At 37.2% G+C, this 27357-nt stretch overlaps 1 protein-coding gene across 9 annotated transcripts in view; it reads left to right on the forward strand.

The window, feature by feature from the left end:
• Positions 1-27357, forward strand: part of Mtus1 (microtubule associated scaffold protein 1) — a 207934-nt gene that overhangs the window by 143360 nt on the left and 37217 nt on the right. Inside the window, exon 1 of one of the 9 annotated variants that reach the window (XM_087217186.1) lies at positions 4794-4870. The exons of the other annotated variants lie outside the window; for them this stretch is intronic. Within the exon in view, the coding sequence (XP_087073312.1) occupies positions 4816-4870 (55 nt within the window). The 5' untranslated portion in view covers positions 4794-4815. Of the gene's footprint in view, positions 1-4793; positions 4871-27357 lie in introns of those variants that run through there. 9 annotated transcript variants of the gene reach the window in all.

Genomic DNA, 27357 nt, shown 5'->3' on the forward strand with positions numbered 1-27357 from the left:
CAGCCATTCTTTCTGGGGTGAGGTAGAATCTCAGCATTGTTTTCATTTGCATCTCTCGAATGACCAGTGATGTTGAATATTTTTTCATATGTTTATTTGCTGTTTCTACTTCTTTGTCTGAGAAATGTCTGTTCATTTCAGATGCCCATTTTTGGATTGGGTCTTTAAATTTGGGAGGTCTGATTTTTTTAAGTTCTTTATAGATTTGAGATAGTAGACCGTTGTCTGAGGGACTGCTGGTGAAAATTTTTTCCCACATCGTGGGTTTTCTCTTTGCACTGCTTGTGGTTTCTCATGTTGTGCAGAAGCTTTTTAGTAAGAAGAGATCCCACTTGTTGATTGTTTGTGCTAGTGCACAGGCAACTTGAGGTTTTGTTCATGAAGTCTTTTCCTACATCAGTGTCTTCAAGAGTTCTACCTAACCTTTGTTCCAGCCGGTTCAGCATTTCTGTTTTAATATTTCGATCTTTAATCCATTTCGATTTTATTTGAGTGCATGGTGAGAGATATAGGTCTAGTTTTAATCTTTGGCAAGTTGAAACCCAGTTTTTCCAGCACCATTTATTAAAGAGGCTATCTTTCCTCCAGTGAGGGTATTTGGCTCCTTTATTGAAGATGAGATGGCTGAGTATGTCTGGAATTGTTTCTGCATCTTCTAATCTGTTCCACTGGTCCTTAGGTCTGTTTGTCAGTACCATGCTGTTTGTGTCACAGTAGCTTTGTAGTATAGTTTCAAATTGGGAGTTGTAACACTCCCTGCCATATCTCTGTTACCTAGAATTGCTTTTGCTATTCTGGGTCTCTTCTTGTTCCAAATGAATTTTTGGATTGTTTTCTCATGGTCCATGAAGTATGCTGCTGGGATTTCAGTTGGGATTGTATTGAATCTATATAGCAATTTTGGAAGTATGGCCATTTTCACTATGTTGATCCTTCCTACCCAGGAGCAAGGAATGTCTTTCCATTTTCTGATATCCTCTTCAATCTCTCTTTTCAGAGTGCCATAGTTTTCAGAGAAGAGGTCTTTGATTTCTTTCATTAGGTTGATTCCTAGGCATTTCAGTTTTTTGGATGCTATTGTGAAAGGAATTGTTTTCCTGTTTCTGTCTCAGTGAGTCTGTTGTTTGTGTAGAGGAAAGCTATTGAGTTTTGTGTGTTGATCTTGTATCCAGCTACTTTACTGAATTTGGTTATTAAGTCTAGAAGACTTTTGGTGGAGTTCTTGGGGTCTTCTATATAGAGTATCATGTCATCTGCAAATAATGACAATTTGACTTCTTCATTTCCTATCTTTATTCCTTTTCTTTCTCTCATCTAATTGCTGTGGCTAGTGTTTCCAAGATTATATTGTACAGGAGTGGTGATAGTGGACATCCTTGTCTTGTTCCTGATATTAGTGTGAAGGATTCCAGTTTTTGACCATTTAGTATGATATTGGCTGTTGGTTTTTCATAGATGGCTTCTATCAGTTTGAGGTAGAGACAGTCTATTCCAATTTTTTGTAGGGTTTTTATCATAAATGCATGTTGGATTTTGTCAAATGCCTTTTCTTCATCTATTGATATGATCCTATGATTTTTTCCCTTGGTTGTATTGATATAGTGTATTACATTGATTGATTTGCATATGTTGAACGATCATCCCTGTATACCTGGGATGAATCCCACTTGATCAGGATGTATGATCTTCTTGATGACTTTCTGCATTCTATTTGCCAATATTTTATTAAAGACTTTAGCATCTGTGTTCATTAGTGAGATTGGCCTATACTTCTCTTTTTCGATTGGGTCTTTCTTGGCTTTGGGGATCAAGGTGATGCTTGGTTTCAGGAATGAATTTGGGGGTATTGCTTCCCTTTCAATTTCATTGAAGAGTTTAAACAGTAGTAGCAGTAGTTTCTCTCTCAATGTCTTGTAGAATTCAGCGGTAAAGCCATCAGAACCCGAGCTTTTCTTAGTTGGTAAGTTTTTAATTACATTTTCAATTTCATTGGTTGATATTGGGTTGTTTAGAATTTTTAGGTCTTCTTTGTTCAACTTTGGTAATTCATATGTATCTAGGAATCTGTCCATTTCTTTTGTGTTGTCCATCTTATTGGTGTATAGATTCTGGAAGTAGGTATTGATGATCCTCTGGATTTCTGCTGGGTCTGTTGTCATTTCACCCTTTTCATTCCTAACTGCATGGATTTGGGCCTTTTCTTTCCTTTTTCTGATAAGTTTGGCTATGGGTATGTCAATTTTGTTGATTCTTTCGAAGAACCAACTCTTGGCTTCATTGATTTTTTTTTGTATTGTTTTCTTAGTCTCCATTGTATTAGTTTCTCCTCTGATCTTTATAATTTTCTCCCTTGTATGAGCTTTGGGTTTGTCCTGCTCTTCTTTTTCTAGAGGCTTGAGGTTCAGCATCAGGTTGTTTAACTGGGCCCACTCTGTTTTCCTAGTATGAGTATTCACTGCTATGAATTTCCCTCGTAAGACTGCTTTCATTGTGTCCCATAGATTCTGATATGTTGTATTGTCATTGTCATTTAATTGAAAGAACTGTGTGATTTCCTTAATTTCCTCTGTGACCCATTGGTTATTCAGAAATGTGTTGCTAAATTTCCATGTGTTTATGAAATTTTTGCAATTTCTTTTGCTGTGGATCTCCAGTTTCACTGCACTATAGTCTGATAATATAACGGGATAACTTCAATTCTTTTGTACTTACTTAAACATGTTCTATGAGCGAGTATGTGGTGTGTGTTGGAGAACAACCCATGTGCAGCTGAAAGGAATGTGTATTCTGATTTTGTGGGGTGAAATACTCTGTAAACATCTGTTAAGTTCATTTGTTCAAGAGTTCAATTGAGTTCTAGTATTTCATTACTTATTTTTTGTCTAGTTGATCTATCTATTTGTGACAGTGGGGTATCGAGGTCCCCCACTACAATTGTATTAGTGCATATATGACTTTTCATGTCTGTTAGTATTTGTTTTATATAGTTGGGTGCAGTAGTGTTTGGTGCATAGATATTTATGATTGTCATCTCTTCCTCTTGAATTGTTCCCTTTAAAAGGATATAGTGTCCTTCTTTGTCTCTCTTAATCAGTGTTGGTTCGAGATCCCCTTGATCTGCCAAGAGGATAGCTACTCCTGCTTTCCTTCAGGTTCCTGTCACATGGAGTATTGTTTTCCACCGTTTAACTTTCAGTCTATGAGTTTCTTTGTGAATTAAGTGTGTTTCTTGTATGCAGCATATTGTTGGATCTTGCTTCTTGACCCATTCTGCCAGTCTCTTTCTTTTGATTGCTGAGTTGAGACCATTAACATTGATGGTTATAACTGATACATATTGAATTATTGTTGTCATGACTTTTTCTTTTTGTTGGATTCTCCCCCTTTTAATTTCTTGTCATGCCTGGTGGAATCATTCTGCTGGGCTTCCTGGGGTTGTGATCCTCATTGTCTTTTCCTAGGATTTTTTCTAAAATTTTTTGGAGTGCTGGTTTGGTATTCATGAAGTTCCTAAGGTGCTCTTTGTCATGAAAGTATCTTATTTCTCCATCAATTTTGAAAGATAATTTTGCAGAGTACATCAGTCTGGGTTGGAGGTTGTTTTCCTTTAGGGCTTGAAATACATCACTCCAAGCTCTTCTTGCCTTGAGGGTTTGTGTTGAGAAGTCTGCTGTGACTCTGATGGGCTTTCCTTTGTATGTGATTTGTTTCTTTTCTCTCACTGCTTGTGGAATTTTGTTGTTCTGTTGGGTTTCTGGAATCGTAGCAATTGTATACCTATGTGTACATTTTTGTTAATCAAGGCTAGTTGGAGTCCTATATGCCTCACTTATCTGTATTTCAAGTTCTTTTCCCCTCCTTGGGAAGTTTTCTGCCATCACTTCTGTGAAGAGTTTTTTTATGTCATCTGCACTCTCTCCTCTTTCCTCATTGACTCCAATCAGTCTTATGTTTTTCTTCTTTGCATCATCTAGCAGCTGCTGGATTGATTTCTTGTGGTTCCTTACAATTTTAAATAAATTTTTCTTTTCCTGGTCACTAATTGCAATCTTATCTTCTGTATGTGAAATTCTGCCTTCAGGTTGGCTCATTCTGCTGCATAGACTTTCAATGGAGTTTTTAATCTCCTGGAAATCTGTTTGCATCTGTTTTATGGATTCCATTTGTTTCCTATGTTAGGATTCCATCATGTTCCTCAGCTCCTCTATTTTTTTTATCTGTGTCCTCTCTAGATTTATTAATCGTGTTTTGCACTATGGGCACAATATCTGCTTTTATGTGAGAAATTACTTCTGTTTTCATTTTTTCCAGATCATCTTTCTTTGCTAGTTTAGGGAGTCAAGGTGGTTGAGTATCAGAGTGTTCCATCCTATTTCCCTTTGAGGTTGCTGTAGGTGATCTGGAAGTCTGGTTCTGAGGCTTGTTTTCATGTCTTCACATTTCGGCGAGGGTGTGGTGGGCAGTGGTGGGATGCTGTTGGCTCCCACGTGGCTCAACTTTTCTATGCTGGGAATGGCAATAGGTTGTCCTGGAAGCCTCCTCTGTGCTGGGAGCTGTGGCATGCCTACCCGGAAGCCCCCTCTGCATTGAGAGTTGTGGCACGCCTACCTGGAAACCTCCCCTCTGCTGGCAGCTCTGGGGCACCTACCCGGAAGCCCCCTGTGCACTGGGAGCTGTGGCATGCTCCTCTGCCTGGGGAAGTTTTTTATGACAAATTCTTAAAAGTAGTATCAGTCAATAAAACCTATGCACAGTTATTGTCATTTCACTCAGATAACCAAATTCTTTTCCAGAAGCTTCATATCCGTTAATGCCATGATTGAGAACATAAGAGAGTGCTGGCCTCACCATATTCTCCCTGGTCAACAGTGTATGTTATTTAAAAATTTTTTAAATTTACATATTTTACAATGTTTAATCAGTTATGTTAAAGAAATTGCCATTATTTCCTAAGAAGAAGAAGAGCAGGAAGAAAATGAACTTTTGAGGTACTAGGTACTGGTATGAATCTTGGTTCTGACACTTTCTGTTTGTGACCTAACCTAGAGCTACTTGCTAAGCCTCTACAAGTCTCAGGTTTCTCATTTGTCACTGTGGGAATATTTAGGGAGTCATTCCCAGGATTGGAATAATTTTGACATACTAAAATTTTTGCATACAAGGACCTCAAATGGTAGCAACTTCTGTTGCTAGGGATAGTGATGGTGATAATCCTTTCCATTGTCCTTGTACTTCTATTGGCTTGTTTGTATGAATTCTTTTCCAGGAAGTTGAATTGTTTTAAACCCTTAATGCAGGCAGAAGAGACCACTTAGGGTCAAGAACCACCTCCATGGGATCTAGCTGTTGTAATTTATTTAAAGGTTATGATGCTACAAGGTTCTAGGCAACATTGACTCTAAATAAAACTTGGCTTACTGTTTATAAAGAAGATGTCGCACATACTGCAGTATACTATTATTACCTTGGTTCTACCACACAGAGAAGCTGTTTGGGCTACCAGAGGCATTGAGCTGTGTTTATCCAGCTCCCTGATTGTTTTCCACAAGATCAGCATTCCCAGGTGCTGTGCTCTGCCTTGGAAGGTAGAGTTCCATTGCTCTTTCTGTACCCTTTTAGTAGAGAGTACTGGATAGGGTGGCTCTTTGTATCTCCTTTGTCCATGTGTTGGGAAATGGTTGAGAATAGCAGACCTGCTCTGGTGAGGATATGTTGATTCTGCCAGGTATTCTCTTCCTGTCTTCCACTGTCACCTTATGATCATCATAACTTGCCTCTCACAATTAAAAGGAAGAAGCTGTATGGAGATGTGATAAATTTCATGTTTCAAATTAGAGTGAAGTGTGGAATGGATATTTAATAAGTCTTGTGGCATTGGCTTCCTTTGTAGCAGGAGCTAGATCTCTTCTTCATACATTGCACACAATTGTGTTTCATATGAATTCTTTTTAAACACAATTAAAATAACACTAAGAATATAGACTTGAGCGTAAAAGGTCTTTCCAGAAACACTGGTAGAAAAGAAGACATTGATTATGGCAACAAATGTTTTAAGCCTCCCTTTTGTCAAAATTATTATATTTATAAGCAAATAACAAACTGAGACATTGGCAACATAATTACTGATTTCAAAATATATCACAAAGCCTCAGTAATTAAAACAGTATGGTACTGGCATAAAGATAGACAGACACATAGTCCAATGGAATGAAATAGCCCAGAAATAAATCCGCATATGTGTGGTGCACTGGTCTTTGACAAGGATGCCAAGAAAATACAAAAGGAAATGACAGTCTCTCCAACAAATGGTGTTGGAAAAACTGGATATCCACAAGCGAAAGAATGAAATTGAACCCTCATCTCACACCATACAGAATCTCAAAAGTAGATTAAGGATTTCAATGTAAGACTTGAAACTGTAAAAGTCTTAGAAGAAAACACAGGAGGGGAAAGCTTTAGACAGTGTTCTTGGTAATGATTTCTTGGTATGACCACCAAAACACAGGCAGTAAAAGCAAAATTAGACAGATGATGCTGCATCAAACTACAACTGTTCTACAGAGCAAAAAAACAATCATTTGTGTGAAAGGCCGCCTACAGAATGGGAGAAAATATTTGTAAACCATACCTCTAATAAGGAGTTATTTACCAAAACAAAATCAGGATCTAAAACAGAAATTTGCTCTTTCACATTCATTGCAGCATTATTACCATAGCTCAGAGGTGGGACCAATCCAAATTCCTATCAGTGGATGAGAGAATAAAGAAAATGCAGTATATACATACAATGAAATATGATTCAGCTTTATAAAAGAAGGAGATACTATAATAACATGGATGAACCTTGAGGACATTATGCTAAATAAAATAAGCCAGTAGCAGGACAAATGTGGCATGATGCCACTTATTTGTGATATTTAAAATAGCCAAAATCACAAAAGCAGAGTGTAGAGTAGTAGTCCCTGAGATGATTACTAAGAAATGGAATGTTCCTGTTCAAGGGGAGTAGAGTTTCAGGTATGCAAGATGAGCAAACCTGTAAGCCCAGCACTCTGAGAAGCTGAAGCAGGAGGATTGAAAATTCAAGCCCAGTTTGGGCAATTTAAGGACCCTGTCTCAAAATAAATAAAACTTAGAAAAAGGGCTGGGGATATGTGTGAAGGTCCTAGATTCAGTCCCCAGTATGGAAAAAAAACAAAAACAAAATCCAGAGGTCTGTTATATAACATTGTGCCTGTAGTTAGCAATATTGTATTGTCCACTGAAAACTTTGTGAGGGTAGATCTCATATTAGGTGTTCTTACTTCAGTAATAATAGAAGAATACACAAAACACCATTGGAAAGAAAAATATGTAGGACTAGGAATCATGAATGAAAGTTACTCAATTAAAATAATGTGCTTTCAGTTCTTGCCTAATTTTTAATGGTAATATCTACTATGGAAAATGAATAAAGAGGAATAGGTACTTATATATACTGGTGATTGAGTATAAATTAGAACTTCCATGCATATAGCAAAACGCTTCTACTCAGGAACTCCATTATCAGAATTAACATTAGGAAAGTGATTGATTTACTTGTTTATTGCTTTGTACAATTGTAGGGAACAGGGAAAAGGGGACGTTACCAGAACCCGTGCAGTGGGTTTTGGTGCCCTATGAGCCACAACAGCACAAGGAGAATTAAAGAATAAAGACAGGAAACAAGACTTAGAGAGGAAGCTGGGTTCTGGGCCTGATCAGTGGTGCTCTGGGTAGCAAAGATGAAGGTACCCTGAGCTTGCCACTTATTGGGTTCATAGGGAGTAACAGATGACTCAGAAGGTGGCAATAATCCTGGATTGATGAGGATCTTATAATCATGTCTTGGAGTGTGGTGGTAATCCTATATCCAGGAAGATCTTATGCTGATGAGGATCTTAGGTCCATGAGGTGTTTAAGTTGATTAGGAAGGTAAGATGATCAAAGACATTCTTACAACAGTAGGTGGGATAAGTTAAGCTGATAAGGAATTTGTTCCTCCCCAGGTGAGACCTTTCTCTTACTACTTGGTTCTCAAGGAACCAGGATGTCTTCAGCTGATGTAATCTTGCCCTTGAGTGTCACAGCATCACAGGACCATTGAGGTCTCAGCTGTGACTTGAAGCAAAAATGGAGTTTTTTGGCATGTCATAGCCAGCATGTAGGCAAGAAGACTTAGGCTTAATCATAATTTAATTGTGAAATGATTTTTCCCCAAAATTATGTAGAATGGCTCCCAACATACAATTACTTAAAAGCAGGAAAAATTGAAAACAGCCTGTATGTTATTTAAATTATGTTCACTGACACTTTAATGACATTTTGAATGCCATCAAAATAACAGCAGTGGTAGCAAACTTACGGCATGGGTGCCACAGCCAGCTGTTGGTTATCACTGAAAGCTCTAGAAGGTTTGCCATCACTGATACAGGGAGTTATTTAATACCTTGTGATGATAAGTGTGAAATTTTTAAGTTTATCAACTTATTTGAAGTTTTAAAACCAGTTACAGAACAGTATGAAGTAAGGGTAATTTAAATTTTACAGTATTTTAAAAATAATTCTACAATGAACATATGAGGGTTTTGGTTTGTTTTTGAAAACTAACATTGTACATGAAATGAAAGCAGTACTGCTTCTTAGTTAAGATCTTGTTTTGGGAGACCAAAGAAATAGAAGGCAATTTAACTGTTCTTGAAGGCATTATAAAATCTTATGGTGGATGGGATTTGAATGTTTTTCTAATTATTTCTTGTGAAATTTTTAATAATTACAAAAGTATATCTTCCTACTAAGGAAGAGGACATTATGGAAAAATTGGTCCTTGAGTTGAATCAAAATGAAGAATATGTTGCAGTTTGTGTTGTGATAAGGAAAGTAAGGAGATAAGTATTGGGATTAATACTCTGTTTAGCCTAAGAAAGATTGGTTGGATAGAGATGCTTGAATCTCTGAACAAGCCAGTTGATTTAAATTTAATCTTCTGATTCTTTGTGATCATTAACAACAATAAGCCAGCCCTGCTTCGAATGTGTATCTTAGCATCTATGCACCCCTGTGCAGCATATACTAGAATTATGTCTACAATTACGCTATCATTTTCCAAATTACTAATTTAAAACAAAAACCAAACCAGACACATTTCTGCCATACAATCTGTGTAGTAAAATTTGTGATGCTGTTGTTTGAATGTACTGGACCAAATGGACTAATTGAAGCCTTACTCTATAGGCTTGTACTGTGTTAGTAATCTTTCTCATTGCTGGCCACAATACCTGACACCTACAAACTCAGAGGAGGAGAGGTTTATTTTGGCTCATGGATTCAGAAGTTTCAGTCCATGGTTGATTGGCTCTTAGAGAAGATATGGTGGAGAGGTCTGGTGGAAGATTGCTGCTCAACCCTTGACAGCCAGCAAGCAGAGAGAGAAAGAAACAAATGGAAGAGCCTGGGACAAGGCTATAGCCTTCCAGGGCATGCCCCCAGTGACCCACCCCTCCAACCAGGCCCCACCTCCTAACAGCACGTGAAGTACTGAATACATCACTGGATGCGTCTACTGATTAGTATAGCACCCCATGATCCAAACACACTGAAACTTTTGGGAAACATTTGGGAGACATTTTAGATATAAACTATAATAAGACTTTATATAATTTTTATATTGTTTCCCTTTACTTGTGTCATTAATAGAAACTCAGCTTGTTTTGTAGGCTTTCTGTAAAACAATTCAGTGTTTAAGCTTACTGGGAAGCTTATTTTTTCCTGTCCCTGAGATCTGTTTTTAATAAAAACATTAAAGAGGAAAGAAAACATAGGAATATATAACAAAGAAAAATAATCTCCCCTAGTATTGCAGAAGTTTTGGTATACATATTTGGTTCAATATTTTTTACTCTTTCTATTTAAAGTTGACATCTTACATTAAGTAAAATTTGAAATCATAGTTTTATTTTTCCACTTAACATCCTAACATAAGCTTTGGTGCACTTCATTTAAGTCCTTATATCTAATTTTTATAATTGTGAACTAGTCCATCTTAAGTACCAAAATTTCCCCTTTTTTACCCCGTGTCCTTGGTAAGCCTTATAATGTTTAAATAAAATTAAGAATTTGTAAAATAATAGTGCTGACACTTTCTTACATATTTGTTTTTAGTATAATTTCAGAATCTATAGATAGTATAGAAGTGATGAGCTGATTAAACAAAAACCTTCTTTGAACCAGTTTTGTTTTACCCTTTGATTTTCCCAGTATTATAAAAAATAGTTGAAACTTTAACACTTATTTGGTTATTTAAATGAGTAAATTAATGTATAGTGTATAGGGGATAGCCTAGAATAATAGATTGTAAATGTTGGCTTTCTTCATGGCCACCAGGGGGCAGACTATATTTGTGAAAGAATTGAAATGAGCATTTCTTCTATCTGGCTATACGTTTTTACTTCTGTGTGTGTATTTTATTAGACAAACAGTTGCTAGTTTGACTTCTGAATTTTCCGCACTGGCATTACTTATATTTGTTCTTTCAGTTTCTTGATCTGCTGTTTTTAAAAAGATCATTAATAACAACATTCTTAATGTACATGGAATAGCTTAGTGTAGTTCAAATAGAAATTTTAATTAATATAACTAATTCGTGACTAGACTGCTAAAAGATTTCCCTTTTAACAGGGATAATTTAGAGTTTAGTATTAACAACAAACAAAGTCCCCCCCCAAAAAAAACAACCGCCCCCCCCAAATCTTTAACTCTGTGGACTGTGATGTGTCTATTTGTAATAGTAGTAATATTTGATTTTATTATTCTGTGATTCTGATGCAGATTGATATTTTGGTTTCTTACATAATTTTGGTGTATAGGAAGAGGTTACAATATTTTTTAATATTTGAAAATTGGGGGAAAGGTGTTTGGATTTTTTTAAAGTAATAAACTATAATAAATAGAAAGACAACACCTAAAGGTAGGTTTTCTTAACTTTAATCCTTTGATGATTTGTGCTTTTGTTGTCGTGGACCCAGTGTGTTTGGAAGATTCACTGTATGAACATACTGTATTCTCACAGGGTCCCTGGAAAGGCTATTGGGTGTACTTCTGTTGTTGACAGTCGCCAGCATGACAAGCTATGGGGTGCTAAGCGAAGAGGGAAGAGGGCTTGTTTAAAATTTTCCTTTCCACCTGTCTCGTTCTCTCTTCACATTCTACATGTTCTATACCATTACTAAAAGAATAACTACTTCTTTTCTATCTTAACAGCATTTAATAAGATTGTTTATGGTTAATAATTTCTGCATTTTTTCCGATTTTTAGTAAATCTTGGAATCAGGCATTGATCATTTTTTATTCATTGTTGTGTTGTACTTTTTAAATTAAAAAATTGTTGTATTCAGTCTATTCCTGGTTCAATGGAATTGGCTTTGCTTAAGTGTGCATATTGTCCATGTTAATTTTCTTATATTCATATGTTTATCTTCCAACTTCTTTTGGGTTTGGCCATCATATTTTAATGTACTTTTACAAACCATTCTACTGAAATAAAAGTTGATCTCAGTAAAAGATATTCATAACCATATCCTGCCCACATTCCTAGTCTGAAAAGATCATATACCAGAGCACCTGATGCTCTTCCCTCCCCCTCTTGGTGCTGGAGGTCAAACCTGGTCTCATACTAGGTGGGCAGGCACTCTATCCCTAAGCAGTATCCCAGCCCACCTGATGTTCTATAAATACAGTAAGTATAGCCCTCGCTGTACTGTCCATCTGATTGAGTATTCCACTGGAACTATTATTATCTTGGTAGAGAAATTGCATAACCTTTTTTTCCCCCCCAGTACCAAGGATTGAACCCAGAGCTTTTGCACTAAGCTTAAAACAAATTTTTTGTTGTTGTTGTTGTTTTGAGACAGGGTCTTGCTAAGTTACAAAGTTGCCCAGGCTGGGCTCGAACTTGCAGTCCGGTCTCAGCCTCTCAGATTTTTGGGATTACAGGCACATGCCACCTTGCCCAGCAGTCTTCACTTTTTATTGTTGATATTTAGTGAGGTCCTAAACATGTAACAATTAAAGCTGAGCGTTTTATCAATCTATCATTAAACATATTAGAGTAAAAATTTTATTAAAGATGGAGAACATCTGTTGCTTTAAGATTTTTGTTTTCTCTTTATCCAAAGTGTCAGGTTTATAAGTAAAATATCTGGAAAAAAAACCTACTCAATGCTGTTAGTATGCATTACAGGATTTAAAACATCTAAATCACATTAATTTAAAGAAATCTTATTTTTTTTCCTTAATACTAAGTTGGCACACGAGGTAGTTGATTTCCCTTAATGATCTTCAGAAGTTGCAGGGGCTGCGGCATTATTGGCTGTAATATAAAGCTCCTGAGACACCCCACTTTCTCCTCCCCTTTCCTGTCCCTGATGAGAAGCACAGCAGCTCATGTACAGTGTGATGTCACTCAGAGGCTGCAAGCTTCTGGATTTGCTGAGAGGAGGTCCTACTCAGAGGAAGAGCATTGTTTTGTCAACATCTGGGAGTGAAAATGAAGCCAGAAACCCTTGGATAGCTCTGGGGTTTTTGTTTGTTTTTTTTTCTTTTTCCTTTAGTGACTCTGTGCTGTAATGACATTAGCCATGTAGGCATGTTTCCTCTTGCTGTGCTTCTGGGCTTTGAAGAGTATTGAATTTAAAAAGACAGCATGTGAGTTCGTGGAAGCCACTTCATCTGTGAAATCATCCCACCTGCTCTGAAGACATGTTGTTGTCTCCCAAATTCTCCTTATCCACCATGCACATCCGACTGACTGCCAAAGGATTACTTCGGAATCTTCGACTTCCTTCAGGGTTTAGGAAAAGCACTGTTATTTTCCATACAGGTTAGTCTTGCTCAGATCTCTGCCTAGTGTTGCACAGGGGACATCTTGATTAACTTGCAGATGCTTACTGGATTTCTAAGGAGATAGACGATCAGAAAAATAAGGCTCTCTTTACTGAAAGAAATAGGCTTAATTGGGGAGAAAATAAGCAGTTTGCTCTTGTGTTCCTGCACACGAGTGTACTTGCACTATTTGTAAGCAGGCGCTGTTTGTGTTTGTGGAATGCAGAATTGTTACCATAGTGTTCGCAGGCACTTTTCTCTGTCACCAATCAAATCTGTAAAAATCACCTGTTAAATTACATTTGACTTCAGATGATTTTGGAAATAGGACCTCAAGCAAATGAAGAAATAATAATTCTCTTTACATTAAAAAAAAGATGAGAGGGTTTCTGTAGTTTCTTATTATGAAGTTTCTGAGATTGGTTATTTTGTTATTTTAATAAACCATAAGATTTCTGTATTCTAAATGCTCCTGAAATAAAACACCTTTATGTTTGTGGACCACAAATTAATTTTTTTTGTCACAATAGTAAAAATATTTGCAGTTAAAAAATACTGCCACCCCTGACATTTATGTTTGTATTAGCTTGTCATTTTGCTGCTTAAGATGGAAATAAATCTAGTGTGTATTTCAGGCACACATAAACCAACCTGCTTACTTTTAGGAGATTTGATATTCTCACCTTGTTGCCTCTTAGTCTAGATGATAATTACAGCTATGGCAAACGAAGCAGATTTTATTCCAAGAAAACTAGGGTGTTGTTACATTTGGTTTGGGGCTGGTTAGTGTTGACAGTAGGATTGATTAATAGGGATGTAAATAGATTTTTTTCTGTTTCATGTATTTGTCAGCTTGCATGTGTCTTGTTTTTCACTTGGCACATCTCTGTCCCTGGTGATATTTTTTTCCAGGAAGCTGATTTTTATTTTCCCAGAGGCATCTCCTTTCTCTGTGGGATAATTCTCATTTTTCCCAGAACCCTTGCTTAAGTTTCATAACACCCTTTGACCTGTCATTTGAGTGTGCCAGCCTTTTCCTCCGGGGCGGCGCTGACAGCTGAAAGTAAATGAGGGAAGCCAGGAAGTAAACAGTGGCTCTTCCTCTGCCAGCCCAAATACCACTCTCGTTCTCTCAACCTTAGAAAATAAAATGGTGGAGGCTGTGGGTGCAGCTCAGGGCCAGAGGAGGCCCTGCATGCAAGCTCATCCCCCCCCCCCCCGCCCCAAGAGACTAAAAATGCGGGGAAAATAACAATGAAAGGGTGCTCCACCTTTGTAATAATTTGTATGATGTAAAGAGTGTTGATTTAACAATTTTTCCTTTTAGAATAATGTAACCCATGCTGTATGTTAAAAAGAAAATCAAACACTACAGAGAGCCGCACGGTCCTAGGTGAGCCTCTCCTAGCACAGGCTCCCAGCCCTCCCCACAGAACCCCTTCCTCATGGTTTCTTGGGTGTCCTGATTTTTCTAATCACAGGAAACCTATGTAGGGCTTTTGTGCCCTTTTTTGTTATACAGAAATGAAAGCATAGTATATTTTCTTCTATGGCTTGTTTCTTAAGACTAACATAAGAGTTTTTTGTTTACTTCATTCTTTTTAAGTCCTGTAACACCCCACTGTTGTGTGAGCCATGATTTACGTAACCAGCCTTCTGTTATCTGACATGTTAAGTTGCTTGCAGTACTTTTGTGAAGCAGACAGCTTTTCAAGAGCACGTGAACAAAAGACACAAGACTATAATTATGAGTTATAATAGTTATGTTTAGACACATTCTGAATTTAAGAATATTTTTTAAATATTTATTTGATGGCAGTCATGATTTTTAGAGCTAGAATACAGACAGCAGTGATCAAATCTACCTTACTTTCTACAAGTCCAAGGCCCAGAGAAGTGAACTAACTGGCCCAAGGGCCCACAGTAAGTGACAGAGATGACACTAAAACCCTGGGACTTCTGTTCAGAATTTTTGGCTTACAGGTTTTTCTGGTTGTGAGTTTTGCTGTATTTCTGTTAGACCCAGAGAATAGTAATGATGGAGAAAGAGTTTGTATGGGGGAAATATTTAAAAGTTATATAAAGAATATAGTTCTGCTTTCCCCTATAAGAATCTTTTGTGATCCTATCCATGTTATGTAATTTTAAGGTCCAAAAAATATCTTCCCCAAACTGAATATTGAAGCCATTGCATTTACTATTGTCTAAATGATTTGTGAGTCATGACTTGTTTGTATTCTTAGTAAATGAAGTGGTAGTGTTGCCTTAGTGTCAGAACTGCTGGCCTGGATTCCAAGAGTCCTGGGTTATACCCTTGGACCTACTAGTAACTAGGAGAATGACTTTGTTCACCTAGCAGCACAGGGCTACAAAATAATGGAGTCAGATGAGATGCTTTCCAAGATACCCTTATCCTCAAATTTTGTGAATTCCTTGCCTGTGGGTTTTCTTTCTTTCTTTTTTTTTTGGTACTCAGGATCAAACTCCGGTCCTTGCACTTGCGAGGCAGGCAGCGGAACCACTGAGCTAAATCCCCGGCCCTAAACTGTGGGTTTTCAAACTCTGGATGTATTGGTACAACAGAAACCCATCTTACCTAATTATCTCCTAAATCCAGTTAATTCTCCTGCCTTACCTGTTTCTGTCCATGGCAGCATGTTTCTCCCTTATCTCATCATCAAACTTCAGACATCTCTGAATTATTATTTGTCCTCATTTACCCACAACCAATTAGTTGCAAGAATCTGAGACTTCATCCTTTGTAATTTCTATTCAGTTTTACCTCCTGCCATTAGCCTACTTCACTCATTTCAGTTGTAACATTTGAAATGGCTCTTCGTTTAGTAAAAAATGGCCAGATGTTTACACCAATATAATGCAACCCTATTGTGTTGAATGGGCTATCTGAAGGATTTTATATTTGGCTGATGTCACTAGCTTTTTCTGTGCTTCTAAACTACTTTTAACATTGCAGGATTGACTCATTTTTCTCATAAATATCTGTTAGACATGTGCTGTGTGCCAGGCACAGGGCTGGGTGCTAAGAATGTGGTTAGGACTAAGTTCTATAAGGCTCCTGCTTTTACCCAGTCTACAGTTTACGGGGGGGGGGGGAGGGGGAGAGGGAGACAGAGAAAGAGAGAGACACACACAGACAGAAAGAGAGAGAGAGACAGATAGGCAGGCAGGCAGACAGGCAGAACATCAGGTGAGCATGGTCAGGTGTGGACTGGCACCCAGGGAGCCTCTGTGCAGATGGAGTGGCCTTTATCCAGATGTTCCAAAAGAAGCGTGCTTTAAGTTAGGTCTTCAGGATATGTGGATTAGTTCAGAAATAAAAAGTGTTTAGAGAATGTAGCTGGGGAAAACCAGGAGGTGAAGGACAGGGTGGTTTCTTCAAGGAAACCAAAGAATTATGATATTTCAGAGCAGAGAATGTAATGAAAGAGGGGCTGGCGATCACAGAGACACAGCCAGCACAGGTTTGTGCACCAGGCGCCACACACGTTGGTATACTGTCACTGCATGGCACCCATTGACAAAATGTGTTGTTGGATCCAGGATGTGATCCCCGCCCCGCCCCGGCCCCCAGTAAATAAGGGTGAAGTTAAGGAGTGAATTTGTCAGGAGTCTTGTGTGATGCTGCAGGACGTGAGCATGGATGGAGATGTCAGGACTGGGGAGGGGACTTCTGAGAACCCCAAAAGTGACTTCCCCAGCTTGACCAAGAGTTGGCAACAGTCCTTCTCACTGAAATAGTGACCTTAGTATATTTCAGAAAAGTTCCCAACACATTAGTTCCAATTTTGTAATAAGTCAGTATAGGGAAAAGATTTTCTAAGTAGAAATATTCCTTGCCACTTAGAATTCAGTTTTCCTTCAAAGCTGGAAATACCTATGTTAATTTTTATGAATACTGACATTGGAACCTCAAAGAGTAAATGGTCTCTCTGACTCAGGATGATTTACTACACTAAGAAATAAAATTCTTTTTGCTGAGCTAGCTGGATTAAAAAAGATTACTGTAGCAAGGCAAATGAATGTATCAAAATGAAATACTTTCTTGTACTTAAAGCAGCACTAAAGAGAATCATTTGACTAGGTATTCAATAAGTGTCAGGCAGAATGTGAATAAATTTGTTTCATTAGAATGAAATTAATCAAATTATCTTCTTGGATTTGGTATTTCCTTTTTGAACTATCAAGTAGGATTGCTTTTAACTGCAGAAAGATCCCAGTTTAACTAAGTAGTTTATTTGTTTCAGCTAAGAAGCAGAAGCTGTGATGTTCAGTGTCATCAATGTCAGGGTCCACATCTATGCTATTTCCTTAGCCCTAATTCCATAACTCTTGCCTCATAATCTCACAATGGCTGCTTCAAGAAGGAAAAGAAATAGGGTGAGGTATTATCAAATCACTTAAGCTTACATCTCATTGGCTAGCTCCCAGTCACGTGGCTATCTCTCCTTACAAGGGAGGCTGAGAAATTGAGGGTTTGACTTCTCTAGTCTCTGTAGTACATGCCTGTATTTTATAGTGTCTCCCTGAGAGAAGACAAAACAGTTACTTCTCACAAGCAGTTATTGGCCACTTGTAAATGAAGAAGTACACTGCTTAACAAGTCTTGGTGTATTATATCTTTCTAATAAGATTGGGGGGGAGTGATTACCTAGTTATAATTACTGTATTTAAATTAAACTTTCAAGCTGTTTTATTGTTTGGATTCAGTCTTATTATTTGACTTTGGTCACTTTAGTGAATTTTCCATTTTAAAGTAATGCATTGAGAAAAATGTTTTCAATGCAGATATGGCTTTTATGTATGTACTTAATATTAGTAATGCATTTATGGTGGGTATCTTTTTCTTTTCTTTTCTTTTTTTTTTTTTTTTTTTTTGGTACCAAGGATCAAACTCATGATCTTGCGCTTGCGAGGCAGGCACAGTGCCACCAAGCTAAATCCCCAGGCCCGGTGGGTATCTTTTTCATGCATTATTAAGGGGGCAGTAAACTTTAACTTCTCTCATGTGTCTCTCTTATGGTACAAAATATAGAAGTCAGTGAAACCATTATAGAAAACTTTCACTAAAATACCTGTATTACAATTTGTGTGTAAAAAGAAAAAAATTTAATCATTTGTAGAATGCAAAAAAATTCAGAAGAACTAAGTTCAAGAATAACACATATAAGAGATACAGCCTTCTGCTAACTCTTTATTATATAACTCCAGATTCCTCTTTTTGGTTTCCTTGAAAGCAGTCTTGAATATTTTTCTGGCCTCTTGTCACATTGATAGGCATTTACCAAGAACTAGTGTTATAAATGGGATACTAAAAAAGTTTTGTCATAGGTTGATACTAAGGTATAGCTATGGTGATCTTATAGCTATAGCTTTGCTATGACAGGAAAATCTGCTCTTCTATAGTTACAGCCTTCTATTTAAGACAACCGAATGTCAAATGACTTTTTATTCACGGTAGATTTTTGTCTTATCTAGATAAGTTTCTAAAAGTTAGATGTTGAAAAAGATAGCCAGTACATCTTAATCTGACAGATTTCAGATAGTTTTACTGCAATAAATTGTGTTTTAATATAGTATCTGTATCATACAAAAGTGGAAATTAAACTATAAAGTAACATTTAGAGTTGGATTCAGAATGGGAAGTATAATGATATTTTTCATCAGCTGACACTGGAACAATATGGTAACCTATAGATATAGTAAATGCCAATTTCATTAGAACAATTAAATATTCTTATTACTTGAGTTTTGGTTCATAGAAATTCATTCTAATTAATATGTACTATTTTTGTTAGCTCTGAAGCATGTTTTGGAGCTAAAATATTTCACTAATATTATATGTGTATTGTTTTCTTAGGTAAAAAGACAACAGGTGTGATTTTAGGTGAATATCCGTTTTCTGTATTCATCTTAGGTAATGTTTATTAGCACATGAGGGTCCTTTTTATAACAGCAATTATATAGCTCTGGGGAAAATTAAGACTTTTTCAAAAGAAAGTGAGAGATTTGCCTTTTTCCTATTGGTCCCTGGTCACCAGTGTTGTAGGCTCTTTCCTTTTCAATTGTTTTTCCTTAAGGTTAGTATTACTCTCTATTTGCTGTTTGCTCTATAGACATTCCTATTGTCAAATATTTTGACTGGCTGCTGTAATTTCTTTTATCTTATAAGATAGTCTGTTGCCTGTAATACACAACAGTGCGGTTTTGGGGTTTTTAAAAATCCATTTGGGTGTATTTGGGGGATTTTTTGTCCCTCAGTCTGGTTGTATGTCTCCATGTGCCTTGATTCAACTATGCTGTTTTGTGGAGGGCCCTGTTTAATAAGCAGCGGATTGCAATGTGCCATGAGAGTGGGGCCATTTGTAACTGGGGAGTGACAGCTCATGGGATGTGGCCTCACTTGCAGTAACCTAGGCTTTACCTGAGCTGGCTAGCTCCAAATGTGAGAACTACAGGAAAGACAGCATTTAAAATTACAAAATCATACATGCATTAGAGGCAGTAATCGCAGGAAGAACCTTACAAACTTTTCTTTTGGAATCAGTCACAGGTGGTGACAGGACATTATTTTTGGTACTGTGTTCATCCCTGTGTTGAATTAATATGGACTCCTCGTTGTTGTACATTGTCACTGCTGAAATTAAAAAAAAAACTAATTGGCATAAGCAGGCTTTGTTACACTGAGTAGGCTTTTAATTTTTAGGTATCTAATAAAATTGATAAAGTCAAAATAATCATTAAGACAAAACAAAGAACAGAGGTCCAAATGAAGGGTACTGTTTAACACTGTAGGAAGGGAAATTAAAGTTTGTATAGTAATGAAGAGGGCAAGTCACTTTCAGTGGCTGCTGTCTTGTGAAGCAGCACCTTGTGACCATCCGTGGGAGTTTGTGGTTACACGTTTTATTCTTCTGAATTTAAAATAAAAATTCCAGTTTTTAAAATTAAAAGTCATATTCTTAATGAAATTTTTGTTGCATGATTACAATGAAAATACTTTTAAAATATTTAATGTCAGTGTAAAATACTGTTATCTTAAAATTTTTGTTGAGTTGCATTTTTGTAATATGTTCTTTTAGGCCTAAAACAAATCTAAAAATTAACATAGCAATATAGACTTTTAGATTATTTAGAAGCCATCTAACTGAAAGAGGTAATACCTTCTTAAAGTATGTCTCAGGGAAGTGAATTTTTATTAACCCTTGTTTTTATTATTGGTAGTCTATTTGAGATATATGACAATTTTACTTATTTTCCTGCCAGCTACATGGGAAAGTTTAGACTGTTACTTTTTTTTCAGAAAAAATTTATAAGCGTAACTAATCTTAAACAGTAATTTTATGTGAATATGACTTCTGTTTTCTAACTTGCTTTTAAAATGAAAAAAGAAGCAAACCTGTTACATATAATACAAGTCACTGCAACAAACTCTAACAATATAGTAAAGTTTAAATGCTAAGGTGTTAGATTCCCCCCTCCACCCCAAGAATTGCTGGGTTATGTGATTTAAAAACTTATTACTGTGCTTTGCAGAGCTTGAAATATTCCATATTAAATGATGTATCTACCTAGAAATAGAAAAATATTAGATGTATCTCCTAAATTGTGATTACTATTAACTTTTTATAAACAAATATAAAAAAGAATACTAGGAGGCTTTATATAAATTTAATTCTAGTATTTTGTAAATGTTCTGGTTGTATCTAGATGTCCCCCCCTTGAAGCTTCATGTTATCATAGGTGAGGCTTTTTCAGAGGTGACTGAATCTAGAGTATGTGATTGATTCATAGTGCAATGCTAGGATTAAGGGTGTGTGATTACTAAATCAGCCCACTAATTGGTTTGGCACTTCCCTAATCCTGGTAGCCTGGATACAATATAAGGGACAGAAAGAGGGTTGTTGGTCTCTTGCTCTCTTGCTTGCTTTTCTACCTTCTGCCTGCCATGAACTGTTTCTCCTCTGTGATGACTGTCTACCATCCACTGTGCCTTGGAGCTAGCTGATTATGGACCGAAACTTCTACAAACTGTGAGCTAAATAAACCTTTCTTCCTTTAACTTTGGTGGGTGTCAGGAATTTTGTCTCAGAAGCGAGAAAAGTAACTAAGACTGAATTTAGTACCAGAGAAGCGGGGTCATTGCCATGACTATGTGGTTCAGGAGCCTTTGGGACTGGCTTGTGGGAAGAGTTTGGAAAAGTTCGGAGATACCAGTTGAAAAAGAGTTGGAATGCCATAAGTGGTACTTGATGGGAGATTCTGGACAGAGCTCAGAAGGCCAGAACACTGATAGAAATCCTACTGATAAAGACCAGACACTGGAGGTTTCTTCTGGGAAGAAGGACTACATTGGCTGTTGGACTCTAGATTATGTATGCTATGTCTTGGCAAAAAGTTTGTCTTCATTTTGCCTGTTTCCAGAGACTTTTGCCTGCGACTAAGGATGCCAGACTAATATTGCAGAAGAAATTTTAAGGTATTCAAATGTTGAGGCAGTAGCATGGCTACTGTTGGGGGCTTTTAGTCAGATTTATTTTGAGAGTCAGGAGCAAAGAGCCCAGCAGAATGATTTAAAATGCTGTGAGTTTGACCAAAAAGGGAGCTCCAGTAAAGTTGTGGCCTGCAAAGATGGAACAGAGGAGAAATTGGTTACTGAAAAGACTAATAAGAAAAATCCAACTATTTCAGAAGAAAACAGAAAAGATAGGTAAGGACATCACAAGAACCAGCAGGACTGCAGCTTTTGCAGTGTCAGAGTTACAAAGGTTACTTTGCTTTGAGAAGAGAGCCCCAGAGCACAGTGTTCCAGAACAGTGTGGCCTAGAGAATTTGTTCCTCAGGATTGGATGCAGAGTGCTCAGGGATTCAGGCACTTGACCCCTATAGCCAAGGGAGAAGGAAGCCTGGCTATTGCTCCAGCTGGCAGCAGAACTTGGCATCATCTACATAGTGCTGGTTTTAGGTGCATTCAGAGTGCAAGAGTTGTGGGGTCAGGAAGGCTTCCACCTAACTTTCAGAAGAAAGCCTGGGAGGCCAGGCAGTGTCCCCTTGAGAGGGCAGTGTGTGAAGCTGTGAGTGTGAAGCCGGAGGTGCAGTGGAGACCTCAGAAGTTTGGAAAAGCCAGGAATGTGGATCATCTGAGAAAAACTGCAAGGCAGGAGCAGAGCTGTCCCAAAAGAGAAGCCATGGGAGCTGCAACCACTACCAGGTCCTTACGGGTGAAGCCATCCAAGCCCTTTGGAGTTCACATTACCGCAGATTGCCTTAGATATTGCGTATGGAACTACAGGGCTTAATGTTCACCCCACTAGATTTTTGACTTGCTTTGGTCCCATTCCTTTGTATCCCTCCATTTGTACCTTTGGAAATGGTAATATCTATCTTGTGCCGTTGTATGTTGGAAGTGTTTAACTTTCTTCTCATTTGCACAGGGGCTCACAGCTGAGTTTCCTTAAATTTCAGAAGAGACTTGGGACTTGGACTTTTCAGCAATGCTGAAACTGTTAGGACTTTGAGAATTCTTAGAGATAGACTAAAGGCCTTTTGCATAAAGGGATGTGCATGAGTCTTTGGGGGTCCAGGGATACAATTTCAGTTATTTTGTCCCATCCAGGAGAAAAGTAACTAAGACCATAACAAATAAAAAATATTTAGTGAGGTTGTATAGGTTACCATGGTTTTGCTATTGTATTGATACAACTAGCAAGTGTATATGTTCTCACTCTTTAGGGCAGTCTTCAGAACAGTAAGAAATAAAGAGCAGGTTGCACTTGGAGAAAATTACATGGCAGGTGACTAAATTTGCAAAACAGGTGAGTTTAGAATAGACTATTTTTGGAGACTAGGAGCAGTGTTAGAGAATGTCCTAACACCTTCCATATGCAACCTACCCCAAACTCTTACTTTTTTCTCCTCTCGCCCTCATTCCTTCCTGCTAATTTCCTCCTGATATTGTTTCCTTGCTGAAAGCCTGTGACTCACCCTGGATGCCTTTTTTTTTTTTACAGTTTCTATTTTTTATTAGTACATATTTACAGTACATAATGATTACATTCCTCATGGGAGTTGGTACATGCACATAACTCATCCTAATTCTTTTTTTTTTCATTCCTATCTAAGTGGGCACACACTCCTCCTGTTCTACCTCATAGGCACATTCCCCTTTTCGTGCCAATTCATTGCCACAGACCCCTGAGTGCCTCTTCCTGGGCCTCCCTCTGGGCCCCAGCTTCTGGTCTAGTCTTCTGGTCAGCCTCTGAATTCATTATCTGTGTTTTATATTAGATGACAAACATTAGCTTTCAATGCAGCATGTAATGAAAGCACATAGCTCTTGATGCCTGCACCTTTGTACTTCCAGGACCCTGCTCAACATTGTTCCCTGGCTCCTATAAGATAAAACCTTGCATAGTCCATATGCTATCACCCTGTTTATAAGCTTCATTTTGCTTTAATTTGGATTGCTGTGTTGTGATATCCACACATCCAGGGGCTTTGTACCTCTATGCCTTTGTGTTTGCTGGCTTTACCACCTTGAAACACCCTTCTGCTGCTTCTCCTCTGCTCATCTGTCTGTCACATGTGCAAATGTCCATCCAAACTCTGCCTCTAGTAACTCTGCCTATGTGTTTCACTGCATGTCCTCTCACCACACTGCATACAGAAGTCTAGAATCTAATTATCAAATCTTATTGCCACTGTTGATGGCATATTTCTGTCTCTGCTACACAAAAATTTATTGCAAACACCAGTGTGTTAGGAATGCATCCCATAGACATTTACATGTCATGTCTGGATACTCCCTTTTATCAGAAAACATATTTTCCAATAATTCCCATTGTAATGTTTTGCTTTCATGAAATATCCTACGAGAAACAGCTGTCATCAGATGCTGAAGAAACACCGACAGAAAGAACTTGTGTTTGGGTGTCCCTGTTACAGGTGCTAAGTACGTGGTTTCAGATGAAGGCAGAAAGCAGGGAATTAGATGTCTGTCCAGGCTGGTAGGAATTCAGAGACCCCCTGAATTCATTATCCGTGTTTTATATTAGATGACAAACATTAGCTTTCAATGCAGCGTGTAGTGAATGCACATAGCACTTGGTGCCTGCACCTTTGTACAGGTAGATTGATACTGAGAGTGGATCAGGAAGAAATGAACACAGGGAACCTGGCTTCCCCATGCAGTACCACCCTTGCTTTCAAGGCACCGGCCAGGTCTGTCCCCCTCAGCAATGCTGTTGTGTTAGATGTTGATAAATATTTGATGAATAACCAGGTCAGTGAGTGTGTGCTGATAAAACTGCAATGCCGGTTACTGAATTCTGAGTTTTGTGCCTCATGGAACCCAAGGCAAACTCTCAATAATCATGTGTCTAAATTGATCTTCATATTTTGGAAAACTAGAAGATTCAGTAAATGTACAGCTTTTTGGCCTTAGGATGACTGTCTTTGTGATCATGGTTTGTCTATGGCTTCATGGTTAAATCTCTCTTAAAAACGGTTTTTGGTCTTGAGATAGGAATTGATCTGTCTGAGTAACTTGAGTCTGAAAAATGCACCTATTTCTCTTTACCCAATCAGTTTCTGTAAGAAGATGATAAATCAGTTCAGTGGGCTAGTTTTAAACTTACTGAGATTTCTGAGTAGAAAGAACAAAGAGAGCAAAGATTTATTTAGCTTTTTTTTAAAGTGGGCAAATATCTTTGATTCAGGATATATTTTGTTGGTGGAGGTTTTACCTTCATTAAGGTGAACCCTAGCAAGGATGGATCAGAAGTGATAATGATAATTACTGTATCTTGTTGAGAGAAATCTGAATGGACATAGAAGTTAACATGGCATTTTAAGATATCTGATTAAAATGATTCTTTGAAATCAGAATATGTTCTTTTAGTAGATATAATAAAATAGTTTATACTTTTAAATACAGCTGCATTATCAGAACAGTAATATCCTAGTATGTTAAGGACATGTAAGGATAGAAGAGCAAAGTGTGGTTTATATTATGCTAAATTCATGTAAATAATAAATCCTGAGGGATTTAAGGGAAATCCGTGGATTTTCTGTATTGTGAAGCATGCTACTTATATGAGCCTTAGGGGATTGCACATTGTTGGAGATTTTTGTAACATTTCTGATCTTTGGTTGAACCAGGAGCTAGGAGAGGGAAGGAGGCACAAACTGGGTCATCTGCTGCCATGTCCTGGGGGAGCACAGCATCTGGGGTGGAAGATTGAGGTCAAAACATGCTTTTCCAGCTCCAGGAAGAGGGCACTTGGTATAGTTGGAGACATGCATTCCTAGCCTAATAGTAAGCCAGTGTATTCCTTCCTCCTTAATTTTAAATCTGTCTTGAGCCAGTAACAAGACGGTGTTGTTTAGGTTCCTGTACAGATTACCTAAAGAAGAATTCTGAATAGATTATATTTTCTTGATGGTTAAACATTACATAAGGATTTAAGTGCTCAGAATTCATTTTAGCCGTCTTTTAAAATTTTTATTTACATTTTTAATTTAAGGCACCTTTTATAATTTTAACCAAGGGATGAATATATTATTTATTTAAAAATTAAATATAAAATTTGATTTAAAAGTCAAAAAAATGTCTTAGGACAGTTTATCCATCTGATTTCTGTTCCTTAACCTAAAAAGGAAAACACTGTTAATACTTCCATATGCATTCTGCAGTATTTTTGTCATACATTTGTAAGCAAAAAAGCAAGAAGTACTCCATTGTGTATATATACCATATTTTCTTTATCCATTCGATTGATGGGCATATATAACCTGAATATTTAAAAATAATATTTTAATATTTTTAAGTTTGTAGCATATTTTTAAAATTTAGAAGTACATTCTCTCTCAACCTAATTCACTTCCCCAAAGGTGTGGGACATTAGAGACTTATGTCAGAGGCCTGGGGAGGTTTTTACCTCCACAGGCCTTCCTTACCTAGGTTACTGGGAGGGTCAAAAGAGAGGGAAGCCAGATGTGGTTGCGCACACTTGTGGGCCCAGTACCTCTGGACAGGCTGAGACAGGAGGATTTTGAGTTCAGAGCTGGCCTATACAACAGAGCCAGATGGTCTCAAAGAATAAACGAGGGTGGTGGTGGCTCTTGAGAAAACTGTGTAATTATTATTATGTATTATGTGACAAATACAGTTTCTTAGAATATTTAGAAAATGACACAATAAATACCAACCACAGATATCTGGACAAGTTGTAAAATATGTAGATTATTTTCATTAATATAGTGACTCTATAATAACTTGTTCTTCTAGATTGTAATATTATGACAATATTAAGTTGAACATTTTCTCCATCTACTAAGAAAGTTGCAGATATTGGTAAATAACTTAAAAACTACTAATAAATAATGGATAAATTGTCTCTTTAAGTATTTATAAACACAAAGGATATCTTAGTCATTTTAGAACTGAGGATTATCAAATATTGATACAAATATAAGTTGTCTAACCCTGTAAAGCAACCATAGGAAACAAAAGCCTTTTTGTTTTTGTCTTATAATTAGAATGTTGAATGTGTTTTGTCATTGGTTCTTGGAACATGAATACTGAAGTTTCTTTGTTTATTTTCTTTAAGTAATCATGATCATGGTTTATGTCTCCCTGAAAAATTACAGAAAACATTCCCTGACTGCTCAAAAGGTCTTTCTTAGGATCTGTGTGTGTCACTACAGAACGTGGATGCCATAGAAAATGCATACCAGAATATGGGAACAGTTTTAAATTTTAGTTTCTTGTGTTTGGCCTGTTCATTACAAAAAGCTAAGCAATTTGTTTCCTGTTTCCAGTTCTGTTTGATATTTAAATTGACTGAGACACTTGGAATGGTTCCAAAACTGAACAGTTTTTCAAAACAGAGTTCTTCATAGGGCGTGACAGCATAAGAAGTGAATAATCACCTTCAGTGATATCTTACATGAGTTTGGAGTATTAGCATGTGGTATTAAAAATATTTCACAAAGCTTGTGTTTGATAGAAAGTGGAATAATATATATAGCCACACTATTTCACTCTTAAGTATAAACTTAAAGTTAGGGGCAAAATGATGTGAGTGAATTCTCAATATATGTGCTGATTTATTAGAGATGAGATAATGACACATCTGCAGTAATAAACTTTGTAATGATCAGGCTGTCAGCAATCAAAGGATGAGATGTTTTTAGAAAATGTTGAGTGTTCCTTTCTGCATATGTGATCAGATGGTCAGAATAGTAGTCACAATCGGATGTCTGCCAATTAACGGGAAACCTTAAAAATGATGAAATCAACATTTTACATACTATTGTCATGTTTCTGGGCCGCTAAGTCTATTTGTTTCATATGCATAATTCTCTGCTCCACATAAATCTTTGAAAGTCAGAACTAAGGCCATTATGTTTATGAATTCCAAACATCTAGATCTTTGATCC

Source organism: Heterocephalus glaber, unplaced genomic scaffold (assembly GCF_053883595.1).
Source record: "Heterocephalus glaber isolate CG9 unplaced genomic scaffold, H.glaber_assembly_v1.0 deba00001461, whole genome shotgun sequence".
In the NCBI taxonomy this organism is placed as follows: Eukaryota; Metazoa; Chordata; class Mammalia; order Rodentia; family Bathyergidae; genus Heterocephalus; species Heterocephalus glaber.